Source organism: Miniopterus schreibersii (assembly GCF_964146895.1).
Source record: "Miniopterus schreibersii genome assembly, chromosome: 8".
Lineage (NCBI taxonomy): Eukaryota > Metazoa > Chordata > Mammalia > Chiroptera > Miniopteridae > Miniopterus > Miniopterus schreibersii.
This window is the reverse complement of record NC_138109.1, coordinates 27191925-27215084: the sequence shown is the minus strand read 5'-3', so window position 1 is coordinate 27215084 and position 23160 is coordinate 27191925. Positions and strand designations below refer to the sequence as shown.

The 23160-nt window shown below is 47.9% G+C and overlaps 2 protein-coding genes across 2 annotated transcripts in view; one reads left to right on the top strand and one right to left on the bottom strand.

The window, feature by feature from the left end:
• Positions 1-6177, bottom strand: part of ARMH1 (armadillo like helical domain containing 1) — a gene marked incomplete at its 3' end in the record, with an annotated part of 28127 nt that extends 21950 nt beyond the window's left edge. Inside the window, exon 1 of the mRNA XM_081145249.1 lies at positions 6037-6177. The remainder of the gene's footprint in view (positions 1-6036) is intronic.
• A 111-nt stretch (positions 6178-6288) lies between these two features.
• Positions 6289-21991, top strand: TMEM53 (transmembrane protein 53). Its single transcript, XM_081145250.1, has 3 exons — positions 6289-6576; positions 16602-16723; positions 21282-21991. The coding sequence occupies exons 1-3, from the start codon at positions 6516-6518 to the stop codon at positions 21933-21935; spliced, it is 837 nt and encodes a 278-aa protein (XP_081001376.1). The 5' UTR covers positions 6289-6515; the 3' UTR covers positions 21936-21991.
• Positions 21992-23160: the final 1169 nt, after the last annotated feature.

The window sequence follows — 23160 nt, the reverse complement described above, 5'->3', positions numbered from 1 at the left end:
AGTCCCATGTTCTTGATCTCTCATGGATTTGGGTGACTCTCTTTTCAGAACTCCTTTCCTGACTCTACTCTTTCTTGGTTCTACCCTTTACTCTGGATCCTCTTTAGACTCCTTAGCAAGACCTTTTCCTGTTCTTGGTTTTCTTCTTGTGCTTTGTAATTTCCTGGGTGATTTCCTTCACTCCCATCACTTCAAGTTACATCTGTAGGCTTTATGACTCCCAAATCCATATCTCATTGAGCCTGGGACTCCCTCCTGAGGTCCGGATCCCTGCATCTAAATGACTAGTGGATGTCTCCATTGGTATGTTTCACACACTCTTCCATCAAGCCCTCACACCTGCTCCTCCCCCTATGTTGGTCCTATTTCAGTGACTGGGTTACCCCTCTCCTGGTCACATAAGAGCTATATCCCTCACCCTGGCCCTCCTTATCTGAACTGTTGCCAGGTTCTGCCAATTATACCTTCTAAATCTCCCCCAGATCAGTCTATTTATCTTCATCTCCACGGCCACTATTTTCATTTACCTCCTTGCCCATCCCTCACATGAATTACTGCAACAGTCTCCTAACTGATTGTCAGGCTCACCCCACCCTAATCTCCACAGTGATGTGAGAGTTAAAAATGTAAATCTAACAAATTTCCCTGTTTGAAACTCTTCAGTTGTTCCCCATATTACCCTCAAGATAAAGTTTCAAACATTTCAGCCCAAAGAAACTTCATCTAAATTCTGTCACAACTGAAAACTGACTCCCCCACCTCCACCCCGTGTCAATGTTTGCAGTGGGAATTAAGAGGAGACTGCCAGCTTTCCCACATCACAAACTATCCTCTAAATCCCCCATACTATTTCTAAATCATTTCTTTTCCTCTGAGGTCAGGCCTCCTATCCTTCCCCCTCTACCTGTCTCATTGTTGATTTATTGGCCACTTCCCAATACTCATAGATGACTTCCATTCCTAAGTCTTCCTGTTTACCCAAGACCTGATAGGCAATTTGAACATCAACATGTTCCAGCTTCATATTTTGGGTGGCTAGCATCCTCCCTGGCATATAATGGGTGCACAAAAACTGTTATTTAAACTGACATCCAACACACTATGCTTACAATGAGCACTTTGATTTTCTAACTTCACACAGTAATTAATTAAACAGATGTCCTGGGTGCTGGTAGACTTGCAGGATAAAGTCTAAACTCCATGTGGCACACATGGCCCTCCAGAGCTTGGCCCCAGGCTAACCTCATCTTGTCACTTCCACATTATAACAGACATCCCCTTCTCAACTCCCCAGAACGGTCAGCTGCTGCTCTGCCATCAGGAGTGGCCAACCTCCTTTTTAAAAAATCCTCTGGTAATTCTCCAAGACCAGGGGTGCTGGGATCTGTGACCTCACCTATGCCACCTCTTCCCCTGCTGTGCTATAAATCTTAACCATCCCTCCCATTAGAGTGTACTCAAGGGCAGGAGTTGGTCTTCCCTATCTCTATGTGCTCAGGACCTGGCACAATGCCCGAGACAAAATAGATGTTTAATAAATGCTCGCTGGGTGAGTGAGAGAAGAAACTAGCCAGCTCCTGTTTAGATGGTTATATCTGAATGTTCATGATATGTAGGTCCATAAAATGACCAACTTCCCAAAGCTGCCATGTGCAGAGCGGCAGAATCTCCATCCGAGAAGGCCAGTGCAGTCTATGAGGCATTTTACTGCTATGACAGGAAATAGCAATGTCAGCAGTGGTGTCATCTTTGGACACTAAGGACAGGGATTCAGTGCCATGAACGGTCAGTTAAATTGTAATTGGAGTGAACTGTTCCTCTGCAAACCATAATGTTCTTTAGCTGCAGCCAAATGGCATTCAAGAAGGGGAGAAAATTTTTTGAAATGTCAAAGAAATTATTTCCAATTTGGTGCTCACAACCAGAGACTCTAATGATAGTGGAAATGAGAAGTAAACAAATTAGCACTAATGGAAAATGGCTTTTGGAAAAGAGGATTTAATTTATAGTCAACTGGTCATGGCATGCAGCATGCAGTAAAAGTCAGCCTCACCAGCTTGATCATAAGAGCTGGAGCACACGCGGAATGCCAGAGAAAAATATATGTATGCCATCATGCTTATTGGAATCTCTCCGTAAGTGGCAGCCAATTAAAATAGTCATTATTTTACCTTGGAGAGAAAATGGTCTGAATAATCAAAGCACATGAAATTAAAATCCGGATTAGGAACCTTGGTCCAAATTGGTTTGTTTGTGGCCTTATGACCTTGGCAAGGTCTTCTGCAAGGACGGCAAATCTACTTTGTCTTCAGCCCAGAGTGGACTCTGTTTTTAATTTCCTTTCCATCTTCAGAGGTGATTAATAAATCTGGACTCATCTATAAATCATTTCTATAGCAGCCAAATGGTTCTTCTTCATGCAGGGAAACTAAAATTACAAAATCTCAAAACCTCAGCTCTTCTACTAAGCCAAAGGTCCTTAGCAATGAGAGAGAAGAGGTATTATAAAATCGAAAGGTCACTAGGTCTTGTTTCTAAAAAAAATTTCTTTTCCTCCCCCTAAATTAAAAGACATGTTTCTAAAAGCAAGAAGCCTCCAGGGCATGGGCTGCCAGCCTGGCTCACTGTCCCCAGATGGCCTTGGAGACAACAAGGCAGTCACTGTGGGTTATTCCTGCAAGTTCCACCTGCATAATGGGACAGAGGCCTCCTCCTTGGCTCCCATCCCAACTCCTCACTCAGCTCCCCATTCAGAGAGAAAGAGAGGGAAGGAGGCAAGGAGACAGAGAAAGAAACATTCTCCTTCCAAACTTCAGGCCAAGCTATGGAGGATGTCCTGGTCCTTATTTCCACCTCAGGGCAAATGTGCTACAATTTGTCACTTCTTTCTCATAGACTCCTAGCTTCTGCTCCTCACTCATACCCTCTTCACAGACCCCTCTTGCTACCCATCACTTCCCTACAGACCATCTTACCCATTTCTTCCCCACAGTTGGACCATCTTTCCCCCATCTTCTTCCTGCAAAACCCTCTGCCTTCATCCTCTCCCCAGACCTACCCTTTTCCCACAGACCCCACTTTTCCTCTCAAGTCTCACTTCTGCCCCCAACTCCACACCACAGATCTGCCCTCATGCACCCCCCACAAAATGTAACTAAGTCAACCATAACTGCTCTACCCACATTCTCCTCACCCTTTCATTGTTCTATGTTTCGTCTTCCAGACCTGTTTTCCTACCTTTCCTTCCCTTCCCAACCTTCCTACTCTGCCCTTGAAAGCCTTTGTCCTGATCAGGGAAGTCTCCTCCATCCTGAGCCTCTCCGCAGTCTCTCTGCCGACCTCCAGCCTGCCCCGAAATCTGCCTCTATCCCAGGGCACCACTTCTGCACAGCCCTCCCTGGTGGAGGCCGCTTATACGCTTAAACCCCAAGGACGTCAGGGTTGGGAGTGGGGCTAGTGTCTCCTCACCAAAGCCTAACTCAGTTCCTTATTCCACTACCTTCTTTAAAAACTTTTGCTACTTTGAGGGTCATGCCATTCAGCTGTACTGACCTTTACCCCTCCTCACGTTGTCATCTACAGATTCCAGAACAACCACTTTATTCATCAAGGACTTTGGTACCTAGTTCACAAGCATCCTCTTCCCTTTCCCTCAAGTCCTGCCATCATTCAGGAGGATTTCACTAGCCATGTCTACACCTTGAATGTCTTCTGTACTCCACTTCAGCCACACACTCCCGTGGCCAAACCCTGGACCTTGTCATCACCTGGAACTAATGAAACGTCATCACTCCACTTTCTGATCATAGCTCCTCATTCAGCTACTTCTAAGATATGGGTTCTCTAACTTCATTGGGACCCCAGTCCATAACATTTTTACACTCTTCTACGCAACTTAGGTTCTAAGGTCCATCATCTCAACCTTTTGCCAGGATTCTCAACTTCCTTGCTCTTTGTCCTTCCATTTCACCCACCTGATGAAACCCAAACCTGGCTCAATTCAGCTAACCTCTCTGCACCCACCATTAAATGGTTGAATATTGTTGGGGAAAGATACATATCACACAACTATGCAGACCACTGCTGCTACAAATTAATGGTCACCCACCTCAATTTGCCTCATAACTGCCCAGAAATTTGTACGCTACCTTGGTGATCTTGTTCCCATTCTCCCCTGCCGCTATTTCAATCTCCCTCTGCTCTTCTGAAACCCTGTACACCATTTCCAACCCTCCTCTCACTGACTGATATCGGGTTCTTATTTCACAGAGAAAATAGAAACCATCAAAGAAGAATTCTCTCAACTTCTTGCCACCAAATTTCCTAATGTACTAACCTCACATGCTTCCTTTTTGTTACAATGCAAATATCGTCCCACCTTTCTAAGTGAGTTTCTCCACCAGTGCTTTGGATTCTCTATAGTCTTTTTCCAGGGTTGCTACTTTCTCAGTTAACTCTTTTTCTCTATAATTTTATCTTTTTCCTTTTGCTGGATCCATGCCTGTCTCCTTCTAGCTATTGCCATCTTTGTTCTAAATAGCCAACCTGTCTTTAAAGTGTATTGTACATGCAGTCTTCCCTTCCTCACTTTTCCACCTACTTCTCAACTCACTGTAATTTGACCTCTGCTTCCAGCACTCCACTGAAACTGCATTTGCAAAAGTCACCAACAACTTCCTTGTTTCTAAATCCAGCGGATTTTTTTCAAGCCTTATTTTATTTGATTAGTCATCAGCCTTCAACACTTTCTTCCCTTGGCTTCTGGAATACCACAGTCTACTACAAATTATCTTACCATTCTGGACACTTTGTCTCAATTACCTTTGCAGATTCATTTTCCTTTGCCAGACCCTCAGACTTGAGTGTTTCTCAGCGATCTGTCCTCAACCCTCTTCTCTTCTTATTCTACACATACTCTCTGGGCCAGCCCAACAAATCAATCCACTGGAGTGGCTGCCATCTGTAAGGCACTACAGACTACCACATTTCTATTTCCAGTTTAGACTTACAAACTCCAGTCAGGCATACTTAACTGCCTCCTGGACATCTCTGCTTGGATGACCCACTGGTACCTCAAATTTCCCCAGGCCCAGAACCTACCCTCTCCTAAAAACCCTGTTTCCTCTCCTTTCTGTTTGCCCAAGCCAGGAATTTAGAAGTCATCCTTCTTTTCTCCTACTTGCCCCACCAGGTTCCAAGTCCAGTTCTTTTTAGCTCTTAAGTGTCTAAGGAACCCATCCCCTCCTCTTCATTCCTGTTACCTTTCTATGCTTTAGGACATTGCAACTTGCCCCCATTACTGAAACAACTTCCTAACTGGTCTCCCTTCTCCCAATCTCCAATCCATTCTCTGCATTGACCTTTCTAAAACACAAATACAATTGTTACTCCTTTGCTAGCGCCCTGCAATGACTACCCACTGTCCTCAGGATAAAATCATTGGAAAATTTTTACCAGCAGTAAGATTTACCTATAAATTCAAAGCTGAGCTTAGCATCAAAGACCCTCAGGGACCTGAGCCTAACTGTTCTTCCAAGGTTACTTTTACATTCGGACCTCCTCTGGCCAGAAGAGGCTCGTAATGTATAGCACTCCTCAGTTTCCCCTTTTTGAGCTTCTGCAAAGGATCCTTTCTCCTCCATATCTCCACAGGTCTTCTAAGGTCCACTTCAGGAGCCATTCCCACTGCCATAAATGTCCCTTCAACACTTTCTGAGTTCACACAGAATCAGAGTTGGTTCAGAATGGTTTTTCTCCTCTTTTTAAGACTTGTAGAAGTCTGGGTCAAAAGCTTAATCCTCACTAGAGCCCACCTACATAACAGGTGCTCAGTAAATATTTGTCAAATGCATGCATAAATGCAAGAAAATTGTATTCCTTAGTCCGTTTGTGTCCCCAGCGAACAGCATTCTCCAGTCTTCCCCTGCAGTTCTCCCCACTACCTCCTACCCGCCCCATCAGTCAGAAGAGGCCTCGCTCCACTGGGTGGAGGATGGGCCAGCACGCGCCCCGAGGCCGTTTTGTATGGTTTTCTACCTTCGGTTTTCGGGGCTGCGATTGTACGGGATGGCAGAGGTAGCTAGACGCTGTAAATCAAAGGGCACTATCGTCCACCCTGTAGGATAACACGCGGTTGAGAACCAAGACCCTCTCCACTGCCAGGACACCACAACTCTCACAAACCCTCTTACCTACACAGGAGGGTGGGGACTCTTTCTGACCGGCGTCCCGGCTGACCAATAGCTGACCTATATTAAGCAAGTCAGCCAATGGCTGAGGGCCAGGGATAGAGTGGGGCGGGGCATGGTTGCTAGAGCCGAGCTAGTAGGGTGAGGCGAGAGGCTCCGAGACTCCGTGGTTGCTAGGGTGGGAGGTCACAGAGCGCGCCCGGGGATTGGGCAGCGTCGGGGAGGTGGGTGGTGATTGGGCGGTGTCCAGGAGGCGCGCGGGTGAGGCGCGAGCGCGCGAGCAGGAGTTCCGGCGGGAGGCCCGTGCTGAGGGACGGCACCTTCACCATGCCCTCGGCTGAGCTAGACTACACCATCGAGATCCCGGATCAGCCCTGCCGGAGCCGGGGTATGGAACGAGGGTTGGGTCCAGTAATGGGGAGGTGACCTAACGAGTCTGTGGGTTGCGAGCGCAGATGTGGCTCCGCCCCTTCGCGGCTCCGCCCTCTCGCGGTCAGCCCCCTCGCAGGGTCGCGCTCGCCTCAGACGTCGTCTGGCCCAGAGAGCCCCGCCCCCTCGTCCACCCCTCCCCCGAGTGCTCAACCGGTCCGACCCCCTTCCCCCTTTCCTTCGTCCTCTGCTCTATTGGCCCCCCCCCCTTTTTTCTTTCTTTTTTCTTTCTTTTTTCTTCTCAATCGGAGTTTTCAAGGCCATGCCCTAGCTTTTCTCCTGGTAGCTGAAGGCTGGGGAGGGACCCTCCTGATTCCTTTGTTTGGGGTCGTAGCCTCCCTTCGGCCGTTAAGAGTAGGGATCCCACTCACTATTTTCCCCCGGTCTTCGCAGAAGCCCGGGACGCAGAACCCTTATCCTCCGCTCCTCTCCACTCTCCATAGCTGTGGTTAACAGAGCAGCCCCTGTCCCCTGCGGTCAGGTAGAAGCTTCACATCCCGACTCCTCCCTTTAGTAGCTGGATGACCTTTGGCAGGCAACCCCCTCTGAACTTCAGTTTCCTTTTCTGCAAAATGGGGATATCGATATTAGCCTCCCTTACAGTGATGATGTTTGCCCAACTGAGATTGTTTGTGTTAAGAACCCAGCATAGTGCCTGGAATGGAGTGAGTTTAGTGATTAGCATTATTTCCCTCCCTACAGTCATATCATTAAAGAAAGGTGTGTGGGAGGCACCCTAAAATTAGTAGCCTGTAGAGCAGGCCTGGGTCCCTGGCAGTGTGAGTAGGATTGGGGGCCCAGAGAATGGAAAGTTGGGCCCTGACTGGGAATTATGGTAGAGGAGCCTTAAGTATATGTCAGCCTAAGCCCAGCATATCTCTCCCCTGCATTACTACACATCGCCTTCACACCTTCAGTCTCACGGCCAGGAGCTCAGCCTCATATACAAAGGTTTGATCTTATCATTGCTCTGTGTAAAACCCTTCAGTGGCTCCTTATTGCCCTCAGGATAAATCAAGTCCAGATTCCTTAACATGGCATTCAAAGTCCTTTGTAATTTATCAGCCCCTGCTTGCCTCTTTGGTCACTGTGTCCTTCCACTGTTCAATTTGAATTTTATGTTCTGACAACCGAACTGCTTGTGATTCTTCACACAGTCTTGGTTCTCTGCCTTTGCTCCTGCTGTTTCCTCTGCCTGGAATGCCCTTTCCCCTCTGCTGCATCACACTGCCCCCTTGCTTGTCTGGCTCATCATTTAAGACTTAGCTGAGATGTTGCTTCCTTCAGGAGAGCCTTCCTAGACCCCTCCCATAGCATCTTGTGTTCCTTGGTTGGAGTTTAAGAGAGGAGGGCAGCCCCTGGGCTCCCACAGAACAGATGGCTCTAGATCAGCTATATTTCCCTAGAGCTGGGCTCAGGAAAACCTGATCTGTTGGCTTAGGGTTCTTGTGCTAATAGATGTAAAAGTGCTTTTGGAAAGTTTTGGCATCAGGAGGAGATGAAGCCAGTTAATATTCTTGTCCTTGGAGAGCCTTCAGCTGCAAAGGGTTGAAGCTGCCTTCTGCATAGCCAGGAAGGCAGAAGTTCTCTCTCAGCCCAGATGGGCGGCCTGGCAAGCTGTTGAACCTCTCCTAGCCTCAGGTTTCTCCACTGTAAAATGGGAATAATAATAATGCCTACTCCAGGTATTGTGAGAGTTAACAAGATAGTGACTAGATGTGTGTGCCTGGCACACTGTTGGTGTATTTTCTCTGCTTGTGGCTCCCCTCCCTGCTTGAGGAGACTGGGCCCTAGATTTGGAAGAAATCTCAGGCACCATTTTGTTCTGTATCCTTCTACTGGCCTGAGGGCATTCTGTTGCTACCAGATCCTTCCCTGACAGGATGCTTCTTCCCAAGCATCCTGGCCTGTTGTAGGCAACTGGGATTGTTAGAAAGTACTTCCCTTTCTTGAGCCATAGGCTTTCCTGTCATTTCCTCTTCCAGTTCAGCATTTTCTGTGTCCTGGCCATGCGTTAGTTGCTGGTGCTTCAGAAGTGACTCATACACAGGCTGTCTTTAGGAAGCTGTGGTTTTGGGAAGGGGTGAGATTTATAAGTCGCTGGTTTTATAATGATGTGGTAACTGGAAGGCTTGAGGGTCCTGTTGGGTACAACAGTAATCTCTTTTCTTCTCTCAAGAAGACAGCTTCATGCCTTCCTCAAATCTCTTTTTCTCCAAGAGAAATACCTCTAGGGCCTTCAGCTGTCCCTACTCTGATGTAATTCTAATAACCTCCTTCTGATTGCTCCTCTAGACTGGCTTTATAGTTCATCATACTTTTCCCTCAAAGTGTGTACCCAGGGCTGAGCTGGAGGTTGTAGACCCTTCAGAAGGAGGTAACAGCGCTGTGGTCCCCCATATCCATTTGCTTCCCATCTTCAGAGAGCTCCCATCCAGGCTGACATGGCTTCACACAGTGACGGTCTTTGGGGACTCCGGAGATTGTCCTTCAAATTTTGCATTTACTGTTTAATGGTGAAGTATGTAGGACAGTCATATTTGGTTTCTGGAATTGCTTCCCCCCATATTTGAACATCAAAACCACAGAGCCCAGCACTGCTGTGAGTTGATAGAGAGGTGAGCAGCTGCTGATGGCACATTAGTTAGCTGGAAGGCAGCTGCAGATCTGGGGTCATTCAGAGCCCAGGCTGGGCAGGCCAGCTCAGGACCCCTCTCCTGGGAATCCATGGAGATTCCTCTCCTGGGATTCCTCTCCTGGGAATCCACCACCACTATCCATGGCTGCTCATTCCAAGGGTAGTCTGTCTGGTCATTTGCTGAAGCTGTTTACTTGAACTGGAATCTCTCCCAACCTACCCACTCTTCTTCTCTGACCAGTGATCCCCTCTCCCTCCTAATACCCTGCTCCCATCTCATTTCTTTGGGGAAATACCTTGTTCCAGGTTATCCCAGATTTCAACTTAGGAGCCTCACTCCTAAACTTTTGCATGCAGATATCAGTTGCCATTAGGAAGTGTTGCTTGAATATAGTTCCATTTCTAGGAAACAAGGACCTGCACAAAGAAAGAGGTGTCCATTAAAGTATTTTTATAACAGCAAAAAATTGCAAAAAACATCATGTCTAATAATGGGAGATTGGTCACCATAAATTATGAAATATTCTATAGCTGCTCTGCAGCCACTAAGAAGAATGGTGTAGAAATATATAAACTGACAGGGAGAGATGTTCACAATATATTGCTAAATCGAAGAAAGCAGATTACAAAACAGTATGATTCCAATTTTATTAGATATTCATTTTCTCCTTTTCTACAGTGAGCGTGCATTCCTCGTGAAGTAATAATAATTACTTCGATTTATTGAACTCTTTCTTTATGCCAGGTACCATGCTAAGCCCTTTATAGTCATTATCTTATTTAATCCTTAGTATTATTATCCCCATTTCACAGATAAGGAAATTAAAGCTTAGAGAACGTACTCAAGATCTGTTTCCTAGTTATTAGTGGTGGAGTAAGAGATTTGAACCCAGTTATGGTTTTGTACAATATGTACTCTTAGGTACTCTGCTACTCTCCTATGCTGTTATTTCAAAAAGTAAAAAACAAAAGTAAATTTAAAATAAAGTAATTTGGTTTAAATATAGGAACTGTGAGACTCTAGAAAATATTTCTGGGTGTAAGAGGAATTTGGGTATCCTTTTATTCTTCACGTTTTAAAAAGAAAACATAGGCTCTTTGTATTTTGCCACAGACTCTGAGCCTTGTCAGCCTTTTCCTTTGTTGTTGCCTTGTGCCCCTGGGCTGTATGCAATCTAATCTACGCTTCAGTTTTATGACTTGAACTGGTGTACAATATATGTATCTGTAATTCTTGTATTATTGGTGTCAGTATTGTTTTGTTGAGAAATTCTAGAGGACAGGGAGCCTGTGAGATTAAATTGTTCTGTGGAGTGCTCAGAAAGTGCCAGGGTTGAACGGAATACTCCTGCCTTCCTCAGGGGCTGCTGGGCAGCCAGCATGAGCTCTGTGACTTCTCACTGCTTTGGCTCTGTGGAACAGACTCTCCCCATTTAAAGAAATAACATTTTAATTCTTATTGCAAAAGTGATGCATATTGATTTTAGGAAATGGGTAAAAATAATCATGAAAAAATAATTGCCTCTAATCCCAGAAATAATTGCTATTAATATTTGATGTGTTTTTTTCTATGCATATATGTTTGTGTGTGTATGTATGCATATATATACCTATAAATATATATGTATTCTGTTCATACTGCTTTTCAGCTTGCTTTTTCACTTAATGTATTACTGTTATTTTATTTTTAATAATAGCATTGTTGAGATATAGTTCATATACCATAAAATTTACCCTTTAAAATGTACAATTCATTGGTTTTTATTATATTCACAGAATTGTGAAACCATCACCACTGTCTAATTCTCGAATATTTTCACCACCTCAACGTGAAACCGTGTACCCATTAGTACTCCCCATTCCCACCTCCATTCAGCTCCTGGCAACCACTGATCTACTTTTGGTCTATGGATTGGCCTATTCTGGACATTTTATATAAATGGAATCATACAATATATGGTCTTGTGGCTAGCTTCTTTCACTTAGCATATGTTTTCAAGGTTCATCCATGTTGTAGCGTGTATCAGTACTTCATTCCTTTTATGACCAATAGTATTACATTGTATGGCAATATCACATTTTGTTCATCCATTTATAGGTGATGGGCTTTGAATCGCTTCTCTTTTTGGCTATGATGTTATGAACATTTGTGTGCAGGTATTTTTGTGGACACACGTTTTCACTTCTCTTGGGGATGTATACCTAGGAGTAGAAGTGCTAGGTCATATGGTAACTATGTTTAATTTTTTTGAGAAACTGCCAAACTTTTTCAAAGTGGCTGTACCTTTTTCCTGTATATGGAGGTTTTAATCTCTCCACATCCTCACCAGCACTTGTTACTATCTGACTTCTTGATTAGAACCATCCTAGCAGGTATAAGGTATCTAATTGTGGTTTTGATTTTCTTTTTCTTAATGCCTATGATGTTGAGCATCTCTTTATGTGCTATTGGCCTTTCATATATCTTCTTTTGAGAAATGTCTCTTCAAATCCTTTGCCCATTTTAAAATTGGGTTATTTGTCTTTTTGTTGTTGGGATGTCAAGAGGTTTTACTATATCCTGGATACAAGCCCCTTATCAGATATATGATTTGCAAATATTTTCTCTCATTCTGTGGATTTTTTTTTCCACTTTTTTGATGGTGTCCTTTGAAGTACAAGTTTTCAGTTTTGATGAAGTCCCAATTTATCTACTTTTTCTTTTATTCTTTATACTTTTGCTCATGTCTAAGAAACCGTTGCCTCATCCAAGGTCACAAATTCCTATAATTTATTCTAAGAGTTTTATCTCTTTCATTTGTGTCTATGATCTGCTTAATGTATTATTATAATTAAAGATTTTTAAATTGATTTTTAGAGAGAGAGGAAGGGGGAGAGAGAGAGAGAGAAACATCGATGTGAGGCTGGAACATCGATCAGCTGCCTCCTGCACACCCCCTACCAGGGATTGAACCTGCAACCTAGGCATGTGCAGGAATTGAACTGGCAGCCTTTTGGTGCATGGGAGGATACCCAACCAACTGAGCCACACTTGCCAGGGCTGCTTAATGTATTATTGCCATACAATGAAACAGTTTTCTTTCTTAGAAGTGGAATTACTAAGTCAAAGATTGCATGTTTTTGAGACCTGATACATGTTCCAAAATTGTTGTGATTCTCCCTGTCATTTCCCTCTCCCTTCCTATCTATCTCCCACTGCTCTGGTTCAGGCCTTTGCCATCTCTTGCCTTGTATGTGACAATAGTCTCCTGCCCATTCCTAATGGACACTTTCAGGGCAGTGTGATTAGTGTAGTGGCATGGTGATGGTGGGTGCTGTGACAGTGAAGAGGAGGGCCATCTAACGCCGTCTGGTGATTTGGGGTGGGGGGTGAGAAGGATTGGGGAGGAAGCGAACAGTGAGCTGACTCAGAAGGTGGAGTGGGCATTAGCAAAGCATAAACATGGAGCATCCGCATCAGCCGGGGAGTAATGAGCCTGTGCGAGGCCCAGGAGGTGGAGGCAGTGTGGCACCATGGTCCAGAGATGGACGCTGGCTCTGCCGCTTCCTGGCTGCATATTCTTGGGGAAAGGGACTTACCCTCTCTGTTTTGGTTTTCTCACCTGTAAAATGGAGACAATAGCTAACAGTAGTAGCTAGCTCCAAGGATGGTTGCAGGACCAAGTGAGGCAGCAAATGTTGAGGTTCTGGCTGGTGTGACCAATCCCCTGAGAAGGAGCAGGTGGAGGAGACCAGTGTTGGGCCTGTTGATGAACAGAGGCAGCTGTGTGTACAGGTTTGGAGCTGAGGTGATAGAGATTTGGTTAAGACTGGTGCTTTGGGTTTTATTACCCAGGGGGCCGGCTGAAAAAGTGGTTATAAGCTGGTCTCTAGACCACTGGGGTTTGGATTCCAGCTTCACTGCTTAGTTGCATAATCTTGAGCAGGTTATTTACTATCTCTGTGGCTTAGCTTTTCATCTCTAAAATGAGAATAATAACAGTTCCTTGTTCATAGGGTTGTTGTGAAGACAAAGTGAGTTGATAGGCAAAGTGCTTAGAATAGTGCCTGACACAAAATGCTCTTTTTTGCTGTTATTGTTTTTCTTGGTAATGGGAAAGGGGGGGATGGTAGGAGCTGGAAGGAGAGGTAGGCTTCAGAGAGTTTTATGCGGTTTAGGAATATGGTGGGTCATGTTAAGTCTTGGAGTATATGCGGGAGACCAAGCCAGTGCCTGTCTTCAGTGCCTGCGGGGAGTGGCCAGAGGCCGAGGGAGTCAGCAGGAGGAGGGAGAGGAGGGTGTGGCAGGTGCAGTGAGCTGAAAGGAACGGTGGCTTCTATTAGGGCAGGAATCATGATCCCGATGTGGCCATGAATAACAATAGCCATAGCAGTTGCTTTTATGACTCGGAAAGGGCAGTGAGTAACAATAATTCCAGCTTTCTCCTTGGACCCATCCTTCACATCACAGCTGCGGGTTCATTCATTCAGCACGTGAGTGCCTGAATGTGCCAGCTGCAGTGCTGGGCACGGGGGATGTGGCGATGAATTACATGCCCAGTTCCTGCCTTCACGGAGCCTGCTAGCTAAGGGGAGAGACAGATATTAAACAAATAATTGTGCAAGTCATTAATCAATTTGGATTGGATCATGCCACTCCCCCAGTTCCAGAACCTTCACTTGTTCTCTCCACTGCTGTGGAGTAAAGTCTGGACTCGGAAGCATGGCTTGGAGGCCCTGCAGGATAGGGCCCCAGTTCCTCTCTTGGCAGCTCTTCTGAACATGGGTGCTCCCTCACCTGGGCATCTAGCTTCCCAGGACCGCTTGCTGTGCCCCAGATCCACCATACCATCTCCATAGCCCCCTGTCCATGACCTCTCTGTATTGGCATGGTCCTGCGAGTCCTTCAAGGCCTGAGTAGCAAACATGTCTTCCCTTGGGAGGCCTTTCCTGGTCGCCGTCACTCTCTCAGTCATGCTCCCAGAGTACCTTGGACTTTTCTGGATTATAGCACTTCATGTATAGAATCAAAAGGGGCAGTGTGACTGCAGTGGGAGGAGGTCATTACAAAGGCTCCGAGTTAGGAGTGGGCATGGAAAGTATGGTGCCTGGAGGAGACTGTGTTGGAGACTGGGAGGAGCCCATGGGTGCAGAGCACCTGTGGCTCAGTGGGCAGCCTCAAATGCCTGGCAGGAGTAGAGGTACCAGTTCTCCCTTTAGGAACATGATGGAAAACTTGGGCTGTGGGAGTAGGCTGTGTATTCAGGGTGTTCATATGCTGAGTTTTTTCATGGAGATGCTTATCTAGGGAAGAGTCATTTCTACCTGAGTGGGTGAAGCCCAGGGTGCCAGTAAAACCTTCAGTGGAGCAAAACAGAGTTAGAATCCCAGTGGTGGGAGAAGGGGCAGGTCCTAGGCCCAGCAGAAGCTGAACCTTCCCCTACTGGGAATGCGCCATCACTGCTGGTTGGGGTGGCCTTAACTTTGGACAGCCACCAGGGTATGTGACTTCCCTTGGCTGCCTTCTCTGTATTTGAGATAAATTCCAAAGCCCTTTGCTGGTGTCTTAAGTGGTGGCCCATGGAGGGGACCTATATAGGCTGGGGGAGGGGAGCCTATGCTCAGACAGCTACACAGAGGTAAAGGAGCCTCCCTGGGGCAGGTCTTAGGAATCCAGCTGCTGGATCTCAGAGATGCAAAGGCAGATCCAAAGTGTAGCTGTCCATTACCACCCATGAGGCTGCTGCAGCCATCGCCAGCAAGGTTGGGCTGGGCCCCATTGAGGCCCAGATATGGCCTCTCTGCCAGACAGGCCAGTGCAGGTGAAGAGCTGCTCTGGTAGGGGACAGGGGGACACCAGGCAGAGAAAAGTTTGGAGTGGCCTGAATTAGAGCTGTGGACTCTAACTGAGCCTCGGAGGGCTGGCAGGCATCAGCAAGGGACCAAGGCGCTGGCACTTCCTGCTGCAGGCTGAGTTGCAACCCAGCCTGGGATCCCCGTGGGTGCAGGCAGTTAATCTCTGAAGGCTGGAGTGCCACTGCTGGAGAGCAGGAACATTGAACTTTTCAATCACATTAATTTCCACAGGAAATTGTTGTCTTCCTTTTGTCCAAAGGTTAGTGATTTATATTTACCATCCTCTTAACTAGCCTTGAAATTTACTGTTGCCAGGTCACCACTGGCTTCTATAAATCTCAGGGTGGCAGCTGAGCATAGCCAAGTGGCTTGATCCCTGGAAGGGCACAGCCCGTCCCTTTTGGGAGGGCAGATAACTAGCAGTCCCTGTACAGAAGTCCCCCTGAGGGGGCGGTACTCACTTGGCAGGGGAAATGAGATGGGCTCTGACCAACAAGGTTGCAGGGAGGCCTCTTCAGTAGCAGACAGAGCAGACAGCTGGCTTGTGTCTCAGACACTCTTCTAGTTGTGTACAGGGCTGGTGGCACAGAAGGTCTTAAGAGGCTTAGTTAGGATGGAGAGCAGGGGCCTGTGTGACCTTAGGCAAGTAACTTAACCACTCTTTGCCTCAGTTTCCTCATTTATAATAGTATTCCTCATAGTGTTGTTTTGAGGGTTAAACCTTAATAAATATCAGCTAATATTATTCCCTGGCAGGACAGGTGGATAGTTTGGTATGGGCCGTGGCGTTGGTCTGCTCCACCCTCTGCTCACACTGTCCTATCCATTTTACTTTTTAAGACCCTCTTCTTCCATCTGTTTGTGGAATTAGAAGAGGGCTGGTAAACTTTTCCTATAAAGGGCCAGTAAGTAGTTTATGCTTTGTGAACCATATGGTCTCTGTTGTAAGTACTCAACTCTGCTGTGTTAGCATGAAAACAGCTGTACACAAGAAGTAAATGAATGTGGCCGTGTTCCAATAAAACTTTACTTGTGGATATTCAGGTTTACATTTCATACAATTTTCATGTGTCACAAAATACTATTCTTCTTTTGATTTTTAAAAACCATTTTTATTTTTAGCTTACAGGTCATACAGAAACAGACAATGGTTGGCTTTGGCCTATGGTTTGTACTTTGCTGACCCCTGGATTGGAAGATGAAATTGCATGGAGAAAGTATTTGCTTTTCTCATGCTGGGTTGTATCTTTGAGTCACTAAAGAAAGGTGCCCTCATGTTGGTTTTCCAGTGACCCTGTAGTGCCTGCCTCCTGAGAGGCCTAAAAGTCACCTGAAGCAGAGGACAGAGGAAGGAGTCCCATGGGAACCTGAGGCACAGGGCTGGCCGAATGCCTGGGCCTCCTACCTGTAGGTTCCCTGGCTGCAGCCACAGTGGTGCTGACTCTGGATTGGCCAGTCACCGCCACCCTGCACCCCAACTCCAGTGTGACAGTCTAACCTGTCTGTTTCAGAGAACAGCCCGAGCCAAGGTGGGAAGGAGGCGGGGACTCGACAGCCCTTGGTGATTCTCTTGGGCTGGGGTGGCTGCACCGACAAGAACCTTGCCAAATACAGCGCCATCTACCACAAAAGGGTGAGTACTGCAGGTTGTGGACACCCAGCTCACTATGGCCCTGCCACCTGTGTCTGCTCTGAGGGGGAGCCCTGAGCCATGGCTGCCCTCATCTCTGGACTGTAGCGAAGGCAGGCCTGGGAATGGCACCAAAAACCACCTGTGAGGAAGATGCTGGGGTCATGAGTCTTTGGCAGGATTATCCCCCCTTTGCTGCTAGTCCTGTGGCCTGGTCCCCTTCAGCCCCTTACCTGCTTCTCCTTCCTTCCTCCCCACACCTCACACTGGGCAGCCCAGCCCTGATGTGCTCCTAGCTTTGGAGTTGGCCCAGACCTCACGTTTCTGTTGGCTGGCTACTGCCTGTCTTGGCAGCAGGAATCTGGGCTGGTGTGCTGAGCATAGTCTGTACTCCCAGGACTTTTTCCTTTTCTGACCAGGTGAGGTTCTCTCTCAGGGTTGATCATGAGTAGGGTTTCCCAGAGTAGAGGGGCCTCCTGGAGAAGAGATTCAGGCTTGAGGTTTCCTTGCTTCTCAGGCCACAACAAGAGTTGGATGTAGTGGTTGTGGTAATTAGAGAGAGCCTGAGGAGGGCCTGATTATATTTTGAAAGCCCCTTTCACATATTTTTCCTCTGGCCTGGCCCTGCTCTGCCCTCTTCAGTCCAGACATCCCAAAGCAGAGAGACACCAGCACAGACAGCCCGGCTGCCAACTGGGAGCTCTGGACTGAGGAGGAGTAGGAGTCCCCTGGGAGAAAGGCCAGCTGGTGTCCCCCTCCTCTCAGCATCCCTCCACTGACCTACAACTGCATTGTGTCTGAGGTGTGTGGTGGCCTGGAATGGGAGGAGGGTTGGGAGAAAAGGTAGTTCTGAGCTTGAGGCTCCCTGTAACCGACAAAGCTGGTCCTCTGGCATCATGTTTTACAGATTGCCTTACTCTGCAGGTAGTTTCAGCTCCTTCTGAATTCCACTCCCTGGGCAAGACTTGTTTGTCTGGCTCCACCATTAGACTAAGATCCATGAGGGCAGGTGGGGGAATAGGAATAGGTGAGTGTGGCTAGAACAGAGAATGAAATAAAGGGCTCCTGTCAAGAGATGAGGCTGAGAAGGGTCCTTAGGGGATTTAAGTATGGGTGTGTGGTTAGATTTGTGCTTCCAAAAGTCCCTCATTGCAGAGCAGGGGAAGGATTGGAGGGTTCGGGACTGGAAGCCAGGAAGTGAGTGTGTTGCAGTGGTGAGGATCTTGGTGCTGGTGGTGCCGGTGGAGGGAAGTTGATGAGTCGAGCTTGTTAGGAGGTGGAATGGTAGATTAGTGAGAGATTGGGTGTGGGCACAGGGGTAGGGAGGGGTTCAGGGCAATGCCAGGGTTCTGGCTGCAGCAGTTCCTGTGTAGATGGGGATGCTTTTTGAGACAAGGAACACTGAGGAGAAACCATAGGTCCCAGGTGCATGAGCTTCCCCCAGGGAGTGTGTAGAGGGCAAGGAGAAGAGGGCCTAAGACAGCTCTGAGGAGCCCAGGCTTAAAGGAGAGGAAGTTGAAGAGGGTTCTGCAAGGAAAGGGGGGGTGGCCAAAGAGGGATAAGAATGTCCAGGGAAGTGTGGCAATCCACAGAGAGTCTTTGGGAAACGGCCACTGTAGAGGGTGAGAGGAAAGATGTTACTGAGGCAGAGGCATGGGGAGAAAGGGAAGGAACAGAGCACAGGGACGGCAGAGGGCTTGAGGTGTCAGGGCTAGCGGGGGGTGGGGCAGGGGGCATGGGAAAGGAAGGGGGTGCCTTTATCCTGTGGCTGGAGGACAGGATGGGTGTAGAGAAAAATTTTTCTCAACCCCAAACTCCTAATACTTTATTATTTCAAAGAAAATAAAACCTCCATATTCTGCCACCTAGCGATTACCTCTCTTTACATGTTTGTATATATATCTTTTCAGCTTTTTTCTGTGTGCCTATCTTTTCTTTACCTAAATGAGATCTATTGAATATACTATTTCACATCCTTTTTTTCAGATCATGATCTCCACCTTCTAATGTTAATAAATTTTTATCTCATCTAGTTTCCAGTCCATAGTCAGATTCTCTAATAGCCTCCAAAGTGTCCTTTATAGCTGATTTGCCCAAACCAGGATCTAATTGAGGATCACCCATTGCATCTAATTCCTTGACCTTCTTTTAAATCTAGAACAGTCCCTGTTTTCGTGGTAACAACTTATTGAAGAGCCTGGGCTATCAGAGAGTATATCTAGGAGTGTGTGATCCAAATGCTGCTGGGAGGGAAGTACGATGGGGACTGAAAGCCGTCGGGGATTTGACGATTTGGGAGAATGTGATAACCTTCGTAAGAGCAGTGTGGTTGTCATACTGGAGCCAGTGGGAGGGGGTGAGGTGGAGAGGAGGGTGGGTGTCAAAGTTTGTTTAGGAAGGTGAAGAGAAGGTGGGGAACATGTGTAAAGTCGAAGCTTTTTTTTTTAATGAGATTGGTCTGAGCAGGAATCTAGAGATGAAGAGACTGAAAATACAGGAGAGGCGAGGAGTGACAGAGCAGGGCCTTGTCCTGGGACTGAGTGTTTGCAGAGATGGAGAGATGGTTGGCTTCAGCAGAGAGAGGAGACTGGGATCTGACATGCAGCGAGACCCAGGTCCTTGGTGCAGGGACTTCTAGGAGCATCTGACTGGGGAGGTGGCAACAGAGACACCAGGCACCTTGGTACCCTCCAGGTGAGGCCCAGACCTATGGACACAGGGAAGCTCGGTGTGTGTGGGCCCTTCACAGGGAGTGTTGGGCATTCCCAGGGCGAGCTCTGTGTGCGCTTACAGGGGATGTGGAGTTAGAGAGAACACTATGTGTGCCCTCCAAGATGGCATGTTCACAGGAATTGCTGAGGTTATGTCTGAACCAACAGGTAGTTCTGCATGTGAATGCTCCTAGGGAGGAGTGTGTGTGTGTGTGTGTGTGTCTGCATGAACACACGCGTGCGCTCACCTAAGGTAGTACACCATGAAAGTGTGTGCTCACCAGTGGTATATGTGTTTGTGGGTGTGTGTTGGCAACTGTGCTTTTTTGTGCACTCATAGGTGGTGCAGTGGGTGTACCCTAGTGAGTGGTGGGTTCCTTGGGTGTCTGCATCTGAGAGATGTGAGGTGGATGGGCTTTGTTTAGTCTGGGAGTCACATGTGTGGTAGTGAGGTGGGAGTGTGTTTGCATTTGTGGGCAATGCTGTGTGGAGGTTGGGGGTGGGTGGGAAGACATTTTACATGCTACTGGGGAGTGAGAACAGAGCACTTTGTGAAATTTTCAGAGTTAAGAGACCAGGTGGCATCAGGGGGTCTCTGCATGCCAAGATCTTGGTAAGAGCAATGCCAGGAGCAGTTGGGGCAGATGTTAGATTGGAGGGATGGAGTCAGGGGTTAGCTCACCTCACCATCCCTGTTTGGCTATGGGTCATTCAAGTAATGGTCCTTTGTTATTGCTCCTGCCATCACTAATTACCGCTACTATTAGTTGAGAATTTACTTTGTACCAGGTGCTGTTTTGGGCTCTTCAGATACATTTTTTTCATTTAATTTTCACCATAATCCTATGAGATGGATGGAGATACAGACTCAGAAAAGTGAATCAAATTGCTCTTTGTCCACACTGTTAATAAGTGGTGCCAGGAGTTGAACCTAGCCCTGCCTAACCCTAGAGCCTGCCTAACTCTGAGTCCCTTAACAAAGGGCCCTTTGTCTCTAGAACAGGTTAATGAGAGGGGATTAGGACTCAGGCCTGGTCACTTTGGCCACCTTTTCTAACCTTCTTGCCTAGAAGGAGATGTCTAGAGATTTTGAGGTGTACTTGATCCAGGTATACTGAGGGGTATAGAAACATAGAATTTGATTCAGATTTTAGAATTTGAGGAACAACAGCGTTTACTATACATAGAATTTCAGGGCAAGTGGCAGGAGTGATCCTAGGCCTTGGTACCAGACAGATTTGGGTGACAGGTGCCTGATGCCAGGAAGTATGGACTGCTCTCAGGGCCCTGTGGGAGGGTAGCAGTGGTCAGAGACTGACCTGATGCGGTTCTGGCTCACGAGTGGCCTCTGGTGGTCAAGGCTGGGGCCTGCAGGCTTTGTCTCTGGTGTTGGGTCTTATCCGGTACCTCCTTGTGCCTGGGAGGTAGAGACAATGCAGAGGGGAGTCACTGCAGCAGGGTGTAGCCAAGCAGCAAGGCCTTAAATGTGCCAGAGCTGAGCAGATGAGGGTGCAAGGTCCCGGGTAGGAGGGAGACAGCAAATGGACTAGAGTGAGGAGACTTCCTTCTAGTCAGCCAGATGTCTCCAAAGCATGCTCTGGGCTCGAGGCCTGGCATACCATCCCGGGCTGAGGGGGGTTGGCCAGTGTGAAGTGATTAATCTTCCACCTTCCATTCTAGAAGGAACTGTGTCTGTGAGTGGTGAGCTGGTGCCCAGGCTGCAGCAGGGCCTGGAGCACTGTTGGGCTTCGGGTCTGTGGAAGTTGGAGCTGCTGGACCCCTCTCACCTTAGCTTGTACCCACCCCCACCCCATCCCTGAGGACCGACCAGGCCTCTCTCCTCTCCACAGGGCTGCATCGTGATCCGATACACAGCCCCGTGGCACATGGTCTTCTTCTCCGAGTCCCTGGGCATCCCTTCACTTCGTGTTTTGGCTCAGAAGCTACTTGAGCTCCTCTTTGATTACGAGATTGAGAAGGAGCCCCTGCTCTTCCATGTCTTCAGCAACGCCGGTGTCATGCTGTACCGATACGTGCTGGAGCTCCTGCAAACCCATCGGCGCTTCTGCCGCCTGCGTGTGGTGGGCACTATCTTTGACAGCGGTCCTGGTGATAGCAACCTGGTGGGGGCCCTGCGGGCCCTGGCAGCCATCCTGGAGCATCGGCCTGCCGTGCTGCGCCTGCTGCTCCTGGTGGCCTTCACACTGGTGGCAGTCCTGTTTCATGTCCTGCTTGCTCCACTCACTGCCCTCTTCCATACCCACTTCTATGACAGGCTACTCGATGCAGCCTCTCGCTGGCCCGAGCTCTACCTCTACTCAAGGGCTGATGAGGTGGTCCTGGCTAGGGATGTGGAACGCATGGTGGAGGCACGCCTGGCGCACCGGGTCCTGGTGCGCTCTGTGGACTTTGTGTCATCTGCACACGTCAGCCACCTCCGTGACTACCCTACTCACTACACGAGCCTCTGTGTTAACTTCATGCGCAGCTGTGTCCACTGCTGAGGTCCTTGTCGCACCCACCTCACCTCTGCTCCAGAAATAAATGCCTGACATCTCTTCGCAGCCTATATTCATGGATGGGGTCCTTCAGCCCTTTGGGACTTGGTGATATCCCAAGTAGAATTCCTTTAGGCCCCTGTCCTGGGAGACTGATGGTCTACTTATCCCAGGATCCTAGCGGGGGCAGTGCCTGGGCATGTCTCTGCAGGAGCCTTATAGTGGTTGTATTTGGACAAGTGTAGCAGTGAGGCTGCTGATTCCTGTAGCATTTAGGCTGTTAGGGTTAACCAGGTGGGGGTGGGGGGTTGATAATGAGCCCCAGGGTTGATCTCTGATTCCTTGAATGGAAAGTGAGCTTTGTGAGGAGGTGCCAGACAGTAGGATCAGGCTGAAGCAGGGGCTGTGATCTCTGCCCCAAGGCCCTGGAAGGGCAAAGCCCCAAGGCATCAAGCACCATACCTATGGATCCCACTTGGCAGTTCAGGCAGAGGCCTCTCTGACCTTTCTGCCAGGGAGTCTGGGGTAGAAGCAGTTAAGAGAGCTGAGAATGCAGAGGTGGCAGGCCTGCCCAGGTCCACCACACTTTGCCACAAAGCCACTGGATCTAGGAAGGTTACAAAGTGTGCATGTAATGGGCAGATAGAGGGGAGCAGAATGAAGACAGCAGTACCATATGGGAGCTGGGACAGGTAAAGTCAGGAGCCCTAAAGACCAGCACCAGGGTGCAAGGGGCCACGTGGCTGAAACAAACTCCCTCATCTCTTTGAGAGTTCCACTTGGATTCTGTCTAGGCAGGAGTGGTGGCTTTAACCTTAGAGTTCTGTATCACCTATCATTGTACAATTCACTACTACACAATGCTGGCACATAGTAGGTATTCAATAAATAATTGTTGATTGAGCTTACTGTGGTGATCAAGGGACTTGGGGGGTAGTGATGAGCTTTGAAAGTTTGTCAGGTAGTGAAGGAGATGGCTGGGATAGCTCTGGGTGGGAGCTGAGTCCTGATAGTCTCTGGGCTGATGGACCCCCTGCCAGCTTTACTTGCATGGTGGTAGTCCTCTGGGACTTCTGGGGATTGTTGGCAGCTAAGTCCTATGCTGTGTGGCTGCATTCCTAGCCATGGCCAACAGGTGGCAGTGCTGCCTGTGTCATGAGATGGAGCTCAAGAATCCCACAGTAGGGTGAGCTTGAGGACCTCACTCTGGGGTAACATCCCCTATTAGAGA